The sequence below is a fragment of the Acinonyx jubatus genome, chromosome E2, assembly GCF_027475565.1.
Source record: "Acinonyx jubatus isolate Ajub_Pintada_27869175 chromosome E2, VMU_Ajub_asm_v1.0, whole genome shotgun sequence".
NCBI classification, from domain to species: Eukaryota; Metazoa; Chordata; class Mammalia; order Carnivora; family Felidae; genus Acinonyx; species Acinonyx jubatus.
This window is the reverse complement of record NC_069396.1, coordinates 41217917-41229805: the sequence shown is the minus strand read 5'-3', so window position 1 is coordinate 41229805 and position 11889 is coordinate 41217917. Positions and strand designations below refer to the sequence as shown.

Genomic DNA, 11889 nt, shown 5'->3' with positions numbered 1-11889 from the left:
AAGTACAGGTAAGTGATTTACTCAATAGTTCAAAATAACAGTGATAAAGATGCTCACTGAGGTCCAGAGAGCATGAACAAAGTGAGCATTTCAACGAAGAAATAGAAAAAAATGTAAAAGTACCAGACAGAAAGCATAGAGCTGAAGACTACAATAACTGAACCAAAAAATTCAATAGAGGGGTTCAACAACAAACTAGAGCAAGTAGAAGAAAGAGTCAGTGAAGCTGAAGACATGGCAGCATAATTCATCCTATCAGAGAAGCAAAAAGAAAATGAAAAAGAATGATGGGACCCTATCAAGTGGATTACAGGGGTCCCAGAAGGAGGAGAGAGAGAAAGGGACAGAAAGCTTATTTAAATAATGGCTGAAAACTTCCCTAACCTGGGGAGAGAAACAGACCTCCAGATCTAGGAAGTTCAGAGAGTTCCAAATAAGAAGAACCCAAAGACACCCACTCAAAACACATTATAATTAATCTGTCAAAAGTTAAAGACAAGGAAAGAATCTTAAAAACAGCAGAGAGAAAAATAACTTATGACACACAAGGGAACTCTCATAAGAATATCAGCAGATGTTTCAGCAGAAACTTTTCAGGCCAGGAGGGTGTAGCACAGTGTATTCAAAAACAAAACAAAACAAAAACTGCCAACCAAGAATACTCTACCTGACAAAGCTGGACAAAGAGTTTTCCAGACAAGCATAAGCTTAAGGAGTTCATCACCACTAAACGGGCCTTAAACATACTTTTCTAAGCTAAAATAAAGAGGCAACTTAGTAATAAGAAAACACATAAAAGAACTAATAATTGAATTCAGTAAATTTGCAAAATCAATACAAAAATATAGAAAAAACAGTTGTGTTTCTAGACACTAACAACAAAGTATTGGGAAGAGGAATTAAGGGGGAAAATCCCATTTATAATAGCATCAAAAATAATAAAATGCTTTGGAATAAATTTACAAAGGAGGTGAAAGATAAAACCCAAAACCATAAAACATACAGATGAAAGAAATTAAAGTCACAAATAAATGGAAAGATTTTCTGTGCTTATAGATTGGAAGAATTAACAGTTAAAATGTCCATACTAGCCAAAGTGATCTACAGATTGAATGCAGTACCTTTCAAAATTCTGATGGCATTTTTCACAGAAATAGATGGCATTATTTCACAGAAATAAAATTTGTGTGGAATCACAAAAGACCCTCAATAGCCAAAGCAGTCTTGAGAAAGAAGAACAAAATCTGGAGACATCACACCTCCTGATTTTAAGCTACTACAAAGCCATAGTAACCAAAACAGTATGGTATTGGCATAAAAACAAACACACAGACTAATGGAACAGAACTGAGGGCCTAGAAATAAACCCATGTATATATGCTCAGTTTATTTTTGACAAAGGAGCCAAGAATATGCTATGAGGAAAGGACATTCTCTTCGATAAATGATTGGAAAAACCAGATGTCCACATCCAAAAGAATGAAACTGGGCCCCTAGCTTACACCACACCCCAAAATCAACTCAAAATAAATTAAGGACTTGAACATAAGACCTGAAATCATAAAACTCCTTGACATCAGTCTTGGTGATGGTTTTTTGGATTTGACACCCAAAACAAAAATAAACCAGTGAGGCTACATCAAACTTGTCAGCAAAGGAAACCATCAACAAAATGAAAAGGCAGCCTATGGAACGAGAAAATGTTTGCAAACCACATATCCAATAAAGGATTAATGCCCCCCAAATACAAGGAATTCCTACAGCTCAACAGCACAAAAATAAATAATTTAAAAACGAGCAAAGGACCTCAATAGCCATTTTTCCAAAGAAGAGCTACAAGTGACCCACAGTGCTCAGCACCACTCACCAGCAGTGAAATGCAAAGTAAAGTCCTAACGAACTGTCATCTCACCTGTTAGCATGTCTATTATTAAAAAGACAAGAGACAGCAAGTGTGAGGTGTGGAGAAAAGGGAACCCTCATGCACTGTCAGAAGTTAATTTGTGCAGCCACTGTGGAGGACAGTATGGAAGTTCCTCAAGAAACTAAAAACAGAGTCCCTATATGATTCAGCAATTCCACTTCTGGGTATATGTCCAAAGGCAACAAGGTCACTGTCTTGAAGAGATGTCTGTGCTTTGATGTTCGTTGAAGCATTGTTCACAACAGCCAAGATATGGACACAGCCTACGTGTCTCCACGGATGAATGGATAAAGAAAATGTAATGTATATGCAAAAATGTGTGTGTATGTGAGAGAAAGAGAGAGATCTATATATCTCACTCTTGATTTGGGCTCAGGTCATGATTCCTGGGTCATGGGATGGAACCCTGTGCTAGCTCCACCCTGTGCATGAGGCCTGCTTGGGATTCTCTCTCCCCCCCTCTCTCTCCCTCTGCCCCCTCCCTCACTCATGCTCGCTCGCTCGCTCTCTCTCTCAAAATACAATACAATATCATGGTGGAATATTAGTCAGCGTTACAAGAGAAGGTAGTGCTGCTCTTTGCAACAACATAGATGAACATGGAGAGCATTCTGCTAAGTGAATTAAGACAGACGAATACCGCATAGTGTGACTTCTGTGTGGAATCTTAAAAAAAAAAAAAAAAAGCAGGTCAAACTTAACAGAAACAGTAGAGTGGTGGTTGCCATGGGCTGGGGGCTGGAGGAAATGGGAGAGGCTAGGGTATAATCTTTCAGTTATAAGACGAGTAAGATCTAAGGATTAATGGATAACATGATGATTATAGTTGATAACGCTGTGTTGTATAATTGAAATTTGTTAAGAGAATAGAACTAGTGTTTTCCTTTTAATAGAACTAGTGTTTTCCTTTTAAAAAAAGGAAATACATGAGGTGATGGGTGTGTAATTAGCTTGGTGTTGGGAATGCTTTCACAATGTAGGCATACAGAAAGAAGAAAGCAGACTCGTTTTTTCTTTAAAAGAGGGATTACAGAATTCGATAAACTCACTGAGCAGAGCACTGTGTTAGATGCCGTGAGGAGCAAAAAGGAGCCAGAAGGTCAGGTCCTTGCCCTTAGAGAATAGCGCACGTGAGGGGTGTGTGTGTGTGGGGGGGGGGTTGGGGGTTCTGACATGTCAGGATGTGCAGCTGACTGTCCCCTGCTGGGATCAGGATAGGAAGCCAGAGAGGACACCTGTTCTCATGTGGCTCCTGAGAATTCAGGGAAGCTCCACAAGCTTCTGATTTTGTTTGTTAATTTTTTTTTAATGTTTATGTATTTTTGAGAGAGAGAGAGCACAGGGGAAGGGCAGGGAGGGAAGAGATGGAGAATCCCAAGCAGGCTCTGCACTGACAGCCCAGAGCCCAATGCAGGGCTTGAACCCACAAACTGTGAGATCATGACCTGAGCCGAGGTCGGGCACTTAACCCAGGTGCCCTGGTTTTCTTTTTAAAGTAAGACTTAAGTTTACATTTTGCAATAACAGCTTTGAGATTCACATACTCACCAGTTCACCCATATAAAGTGTACAATTCAGGGGTACCTGGCTGGCTCAGTCTTGAGCGTGCAGCTCTTGATCTTAGGATTGTAAGTTCAAGCCCCATGTGGGGTATAGAGATTACTTAAAAATGAAATCTTTTTAAAAAATGAAGTGTACAAGTCAGTGATTATTGTAGTGTCTTTGCAGGATCATGCAACAATCACTACAGTCAATTTTAGGGCACGTTCGTCACAACAAGAAATTTCATACCTGTTAGCAGTCACTCCCCATTTCCCCCACCACCTGCACTGGCCCCTGCAACTACTAATGTACTTTCTGTGTCTATGGATTTGCCTGTTGTGAGCATTTCATATAAACGAAATCATACAACATGTGATCTTTCTTGACTGACTTCTTTCACATAGCATAATGTTAACTCACGCATGCACTCGAACGTGAGTGGGGAGGGGCAGAGAGAAAGGGAGAGAGAGAGAGAGAGAATCCCAAGCAGGCTCCACCCTGTCAGCTTAGAGCCCAAGACAGGGCTTGAACTCACGAACTGTGAGACCATGACCTGAGCCGAAATCAAGAGTTGGATGCTTAATTGACTGAGCCACCCAGGCACTCCCCCCGCTGATTTCCTGACTTTTATGATGTTACTGTGGTTGAGTAAATGAATGTTTGCTGGCAGGAAATATACACTGAAGTATTTAGAGGAAAAGGGGCATTGTATCTGCAAATGTCTCTCAAACATTTCAGAAAAAAAGTGGTTATATATACATACATGCACATATGTATGCATGTGCATGCATAGATGCTGATGCCCGGTCTAGAATAAGAATATCTAAGGCTTATTTGCAATAACATGGATGGAGCTAAGGAGTATAATGCTAAGCGAAATAAGTCAGAGAAAGACAAATACTATATGATCTCACTCATGTGGAATTTAAGAGACAAAACAAATGAGCAAAGGAAAAAAAAAAAGAGAGAGAAGCAAACCAAGAAACAGATACTTAACTACAGAGAAGAAACTGATGGTTACCAGAGGGAAGGGGGTGGGGTGGGGGCAGGGGGATATAGGTGATGGGGACTAAGGAGGGCACTTGTGATGAGCACCGGGTGTTGGTGTGGAAGTGCTGAATCACTATGTTGTACACCTGAAACTACTATAAAACTGTATGTTATCTATACTAGAATTGAAATTTAAAACGTAATTTAAAAAAAAAAAGCATATCTAAGGCTTGAAATATCAGAGGAAGTATAGTTTAATTTGCCTTCACCATGTGCTTTGCTCTTAGACTTTAAATATCGATGGCCTCCCATCAAAGGGTCCAACACCACCCTGGTTGGTAAGTGAAAGTTATTTCATTTCAGGCCCACGCCTTCTGGGCTATAATTGAATAGATGTTAAAAACCATTCCAAATTAAGTAGATTTTCTTACCTTTTTAAAAACGTGCTGGTTGTGTTCAGATGTAAGACCTATGATAACCTTCTTTTTTCCATTGTGTTCAGTTGGATACAAAGTACCTGTCACCCTTGTTACTGGCATATGAAGACAGGATGAAAGAGAAGGATGAGCTCAATGCCACCCTTCAGGTAGGCTGGCCTCAGGACAAGGTTTATAAAAAATAAGACCACTTCAAACTTTGAAGAAACATTTTGAAGATAGGTATGCCCAACATCTCCTGGGTACTCAGAGGTTGGAAGGAGGAAGAAAAGGGAGGAAGGAGTGTAGTGGTGCAGGTGGGGGGGAGGGGAGGAAGGAAGAGAAAGAAAGAGGGAGGGAGGGATCAGTGGGGCCGGAGGGGTGCGGGGATAGGTGAGCGGGGTGTGGAGGGATGGGATGGTGCCACATCCATCGGAAGCCCAGATTCCCAGGCCGGCAGCCCCGGGTGGGCCGGGCTCTGGGTGTGCAGAGAAGACAGCAGCAGGGGCCGCTCCTTTCCTGGTGCTCTGCGGCTACACGCTCCACTGCGGAGGGACATTGGGCAGACATGGGAAGAGTAGGCCAGAGATATTTTAGGCCGACTCAGATGCTTCTTAGCTCTCTGAAGAGCTGACCCCAGAGAAATCCAGTGGCGGTGGTGGTGGTGGTGGTGGTGGTGGTGGTGGTGGTGGTGGTGGTGGTGGTGAGGAAGCCAGGTGTTTGCTCATTTCTGCCTTGTTCAACTCTGTGTGGTGGAAAGGGCCTCCGACAGCAGACCCCGTTCTCATTACACAGGCGGCCAAGGCTACGTGGCTGTTATAGGTCCCATCCTCTCTGTGTGTTCATTTAAGTGACCAAAGACATGTCTGGAATTGGAAGGATCCAGAGAGAAGAGTTTGGGTTTTCTGGACTCTCTGGCTGGGAGGGTCTGTTAAGTCACCCAGCCTTCCTTGTTATTCTGTCCCATGTACAATGGTCCACGTAATACGGTTTTGAACCTTTTCTTCTAGACTTCCTGTTGGACACTTAATTTTGTAAGAGGATGAATTAATCTTTTTTTTTTTTTTTTTTTGAGAGAGAGAGAGAGAGAGCATGCGCACACACTCACGAGCGGGGTGGGCAGAGAAAGAGGGAGAAAGAGAATCCCCAGCAGGCTCTGCCCTCCCAGAGCAGAACCCTGCGTGGGGGCTCAGTCTCACAAACCCTGAGACCTTGACCTGAGCCGAAATGAAGAGAAGCTTAACCAACTGAGCCACTCAGTGCCCCAGGGGTGACTTAATCTTATACTAATTAACTATCAAGCCAAACAATTAACAAAATTAATTTGGTGCTCCTTCTAAAACAGGGGTATGGAAATAGTCTTTGTACGTAGACATTTAGTAAATACTCTAGGCTTTGCAGGCCCTGTGGCCTCTGTCAGCAACTCTTCAGCTCTGCTGTGGAAGGATGAAAACAGCTATAGACGAAGCGCAAATGAATGAGTGTGGCTGTGTTCCAGTAAAACTTTATTTACAAAACAAGCACCTGGCTTGGGGGCTTTAGTTTGCCTGAGCCCTGTTCTATAAAAGAGCTGTCAGCCATTGGGGAGTGTGTTTGGGCAGAAAGGTAAAAAAGAAGCTACATGGCATGGTTAAGTTAAATGGGTATAAGCATAAATGTCTAATAGCTGAGAGAAGAATACACACTGGCATCTGAGGTTGTCTCGTGCTGAAGGACGCACAAGACACTGAAGCTGGCTGAGGGCTGGCTGAGAAAAGCAGCGACGGAGGAGGCCCAGCAAGAGTGCCAAGAACACAGGAGGCAAAAGCGGGCCCCACAGCAGTCCTTAGTTGGGCTAATGACGACGGATGGAGCTGTCCTCACTGATGGCTTCCTGTAGGAGAGGCTTTCTTGTGATCATAAAGGGCCAAAATTAGGAGAATCCAGGGGCACCTGGGTGGCTCAGTCGGTTGAGCATCTGACTTCAGCTCAGGTCATGATCTCACGGCTTGTGGGTTCGAGCCCCGCATCGGACTCTGTGCTCACAGCTCAGAACCTGCTTCGGATCCTCTGTCTCCCTCTCCCTCTACCCCTTCTCTACTTGCACGTGCGTTCTCTCTCTCTCTCTAAAAAAAATAAATAAACATTAAAAAAAATTAGACTCCAACCTCTACCCTTTAATTCAGATGAAAAGTTCTTACTTTTATCTAAAAATTTCCAGTTTATCCTCCAAAGTCTTTAAACAAAAGAAAAATTACAGTGTTCTTAGGTCTCTGCTTTTTTTCTTTTTTCTTCTTTATTTTTTTTGACCTGCCTTTATCTTTTCAACTTGTGGCACTCATAGGAAAATGTTATCAAATCAGGAACTGAGTGTTTAAAACCTGATGTTCTCTGTCCCTTGTACTCAGCATCGTGGTTGTGTCCTGCTTCCCACCAGACTGGGGAGCTCTCTGAGGGCAGGCACCTGGTGCTGCTACGAAGCTTAAGGCAGCTGTTGCTGAGACTTTGCTAGAAAGCCGCTGACCTTTGACTTGAGCCACAGCGACAGCACTAAGGCTGAGAAATAGCGCCATGTGTCTGTGTGTGTGTTACAGTGTATATACATTTGTATTTCAGGAAGAAATGAGGATGTTTAGGATGAGGGTCCAGGAAGTGGTGAAAGAAAACGAAGAATTGCATCAGGAGCTAAATAGAAGCAGTCCTGTTACCAGCAAGGAATGGCAAGTGTGTTTCTGGTATATTCTGCTAGCTCAAAAGAAAAGATGATAGGAATAAACTTTATTAAACCATCAGATACCTTTTCCTTTTTTTCACTAAAACATTTTCAGGGAGAGTTTCTAAGAAATTAATAAGGCACAGTGAAAATGTGATCTATTCCAAACTTGAATTTTAAAGATTACGTTTAAAATTCTAAATAGGCTTTTAAGGGGCGCCTGGGTGGCTCGATCGGTTGAGGCCGGGCTCTTGATTTCGGTTCGGGTCATGATCTCACGGTTCCGTGAGATCGAGCCCTGAGTTGGGTTCTGTGCAGAGAGCACAGAGACTGCTTGGGGTTCTCTCCCTCTGTGTCTGCCACTCCCCTCTTCACGTGCGTGCACGTGCGTGCACACGCTCTCTCGCTCTCTCAAAATAAACAAACTTTAAAAACTAAAATAAAATTGAAATAGGTTTTTAAACCTGAAATCCATCTACTCTCTCTCCCTTTTTATGTTCCGATGTTATATTTCTCTAGGACAGTTTTCCCATTCCAAACCTGTTGAGCCACATCTTTTTTGCCCTCGTGACTGTTCCAGAGCTTTAGCACAGAAAGCTCAGGATGGGGCTCCGCACCACTAGCTCCCGTCTGTCCTGCCCTTTCCGTGGCCTTCCATTCCCTGACAACTGAGCGTTGCCTCACTCCGTCCTGCTACAGATGCTGCTGCCTCTCCCCAGAATGCCCCTCCTGCCTCTTACTCATCCGTTAGGGCCCTGATCAAATGATGCTGGTCAGCGCCTCTCCCTGGAGGCAGAATTCCTCAGTTGCTCCCTTGTCTCAGTTTCTGACACGGCCCTAAACATACACCCTGTCCTGGTACCTGCCATGCTGTGCCTACCTGTGTGTCTCCGTGTCGGGCTTACTGTGCTCGGTGAGCTCTTCGAGGGCAAGGCGATGTTCTGTTCATCAGCACAGTGGCAACAGAGGCCTAGCCAATGAACACGTGAAAGTAGAGGTCTGAAAAAGTCTAAGGGCAATATCCAGGCAAGACTAAGAAAGCAAAAGCTATTCACGTTGATCTTTTTCTATGTTATACTTAGTAATTTTTAAATGTTTAGTATTGAAACTTGTCCAGATAGTCATTACCTACAACACATTAGTGGCTTTCTTTTTTTTTTTTTTTTAATTTTTTTTTTTATGTTTTTATTTATTTTTGAGAGAGAGAGAGTGTGATCCGGGGAGGGGCCAAGAAGGAGACAAAAAATCTGAAGCAGTCTCCAGGCTCTGAACTGTCAGCACAGAGCCCAACGTGGGGCTCAAACTCATGAACCACGAGATCATGACCTGAGCCAAAGTCGAATGCTTAACTGACTGAGCCACCCAGATACCCCTTACTTGCTTTCTTTTAGACTCTGGAGTGTCTCTGTAATCATTCAGTACCTGAATAGCAGTATTTAATTTTGTAAATCAATTGTAGGCGTCAGCTTCAGACTCACGCAGAACTGGTTTTAGAGGAAAACAAGTTGTTGATAGAGCAGTTGGAGATTCAGCAAAGAAAAGTCAAGGACACCCATCAGGAGCGTCTCCAGGAAGGTGAGCCATCTTTCCATCAAGTAATGGTGATGCTGTGATATCACTGTTGTCTCATACTTGCACTGCCCCCCCTTCTGGTAGAGATCCCCTTCAAATTAAAAATGGGGGAAATCATGTTTTCTAGAATGTGTTGTTCTTTACTGAAATGCAGCTGTTTATGTTACAACATATCCAACCATTACCGCAGTGATTGCTTTCTCTTAGGCTCCGCAGTGTCCTTCCAGTTATTCTGTAAATCTTGTAAAGCAAACGTACATGACCCATTTAGAATCTGCAGAACTGGGTTTGGGGGTGCTAATGCCATTTGTAAGAGGGGAAAATCATGGGAGGTGAATATTTGAACAATGCAAGGGTCTGTTCCTGAATATTTGTGACATGAGTAATAAGAACTCACTCTCTGAATAGTTTCTGCGTGACCTTGCCCTTCGTCAGAGCTGTGGGCGCTGTGATAGACTGTATTTCCCTTCGATACCTTCTGTGAGCACCCCCTCTCTCCATGTGTCCCTCCCTGCTCCTAGGAGCCCCAGAGCATATGGCCTTGGACCTTGAAGTGGACCAGATTGAGTCATTTCTTCTACTTTGGTTAAACCCCAAATTTATGACCACAAAAGGTAGTGGCGTTTTTCCCCCGTGCTTTACTGATTTTTCTTTTCCAGGGAAGAATAACACAGGACAAGAGGGCAAAATACAAGCTGTCTTGCGTGAGCCAATGTAACCCCTCCCTTCTGTTTTCCCTAATGTTCCTGATTATTTTTTTTTAAGTTTATTTATTTATTTATTTAGAGAGAGAGAGACAGAGAGAGAGAGAGAGAGAGTGGGGGGGGGGGGAGGGGCAGAGAGAGAGGGAGAGAGAATCCCAAGCAGGCTCCACACTGCCAGTGTAGAGCCCAATGTGGGGCTCGAACTCACAAACTGAGATCATACCCAAACTGAAATCAAGAGCCGGATGCTTAACCGACTGAAAATGCTCCTGATTATTTAATGACTGCCCTTTCCACCCTGGGCACTAAGGCCCCCACTGCTTTGGAAGCTGCTGGGTTGGCACACCATTTGTTTCCACGAGCCGGGTCATGTTTAAAAGCGACAGTGTCTGTCAGCACGTCCGATAGGCATTTCTTCCACAGGACTTCCCCTTCAACTCCACGTGGCACGGACATATGTGCCTTTCCTCTGGCATGATTTGGGGTGGAGGAAAGAGAAAGTCGTTGAGCCTCCTGTCTTTGTTTTCAAGACCAGAGATGGCAGGGAAAATTAATTTTGTATGCCCTGAGCTTAATTTCTTTAAATGTAGTGGATCTGAGCAGGTGTGGTGATTATTCTGGTCACAGAGAATAGGGTCAACCTTTAGGCCTGTCTGGTTTAGTCAGCTGCCTATCTTATCTTCCCATTTCCCAGAGGGAGCTATTCATTTTGACCAACTAACTTTTCACAGAGTACAAGGATTTAAACTTTTATGCTCTAAGACTTCTAAGTGCCGGTTCCAACAGCTGTCTGGGAAGTATCTTATCATTATGTACTATGGTGTTGCTCAGGCTGAAAATATTTACGATTTCCTTTAGATACAGGACAGAAAACATAACTTAATGAGGAAAGGGAAGAAAAGCAATACATTCAGTCTGTACTTGGGCCATATTTGATGTCTCTACTTGAAAATCTTGCACTTTCAGGGACAATATCGATGTGTGTCTGTGCTTGCGTATCTGTGTGTGACTTAAGGCTTCAGTCTTTGGAAAGTCAGTTCCTTGAAGGCTAAAATCATGTTTTGTTTAACATCATATGTTATCAACTATGATATCAACAAATTGAACGTGCTAAAAAATAATAATAAATAAATTGAGCCCCAGTAGGGAAATGTATGTTTAGGGAACATTTAATATAGGGACAGTAATTTCTAAGTACAAGGCCTTTGGTATTAATTTCTAAATCCCCAAAAGATTTTTTCAAGATCATTTTTTATGAGCTGGCTCTCCTTGGTATTACCTAGTAATCAAGAATCCTGTTTTCCTAAGTCTTCTGTACCAAGTCTTTATCCATCTCATTTTTCAGTTTCTAAGCTGACAAAACAACTCATGCTTCTGGAGACTAAAACCCAGAGCCAGGAAAAGGAGCTAACTCAAAACAAGGAGCAAATGGAAATTTTGCGTACCGAATGCCAGGAACTAAAAACACGCTTGGATGGCAAAATCGCAATGAACGTCCATGCTTCGATTGTAAACGAATTAAAAAGGTAAGGACACAGGGTCTTTTCATTTTCACAAGTGTGAGCGTGTCACCGTGCGTGTGGTTTTAGGCGGAGAGGAGAGGGGTCACGCTGTCTTCTTCTGAGTCTATTAGCTGCACCAACACAGGTGTCCGGGACTGAGAATGGTAAATCTTTCATTATTAAAGTACGCTATGCCTGTCCTTGAGGGCTGCCATCTGCAGAGTGTGAGTGTGTGTGTGTGTGTGTGTGTGTGCGCGTGTGTGCACGTCCGTGATTTCTTTTCCCCCTACTGTTCCAGCCTTTATTGCTTCTGGACCCAAAGGTAATTTAAAGTAGTAGAACAGAAAACCTGGATATCCAGTAATAGGGAACTGGTTCAATTAAAGGATACAAGCATAAAATGCTATTTATTTGTTTGTTTGTTTTGAGAGGGAGAGAAAGAGCACGAGCAAGGGAGGGGCAGAGAGGGAGAGAGAGAATCCCAAGCAGGCTCTGCACTGCCAGTGCAGAGCCCGACGTGGGGCTCAAACTCATGAATCACGAGGTC

At 43.2% G+C, this 11889-nt stretch overlaps 1 protein-coding gene across 6 annotated transcripts in view; it reads left to right on the top strand.

Moving 5' to 3' along the window:
* The window catches only part of CEP89 (centrosomal protein 89), a 70495-nt gene that overhangs the window by 28406 nt on the left and 30200 nt on the right, over positions 1–11889 (top strand). For all 6 annotated transcript variants that reach the window (XM_053211187.1, XM_015073115.3, XM_027044932.2 and 3 more), the window contains 5 exons: positions 4744–4794; positions 4959–5042; positions 7468–7571; positions 9024–9139; positions 11186–11366. In XM_053211187.1, the coding sequence (XP_053067162.1) occupies positions 4744–4794; positions 4959–5042; positions 7468–7571; positions 9024–9139; positions 11186–11366 (536 nt within the window). The remainder of the gene's footprint in view (positions 1–4743; positions 4795–4958; positions 5043–7467; positions 7572–9023; positions 9140–11185; positions 11367–11889) is intronic.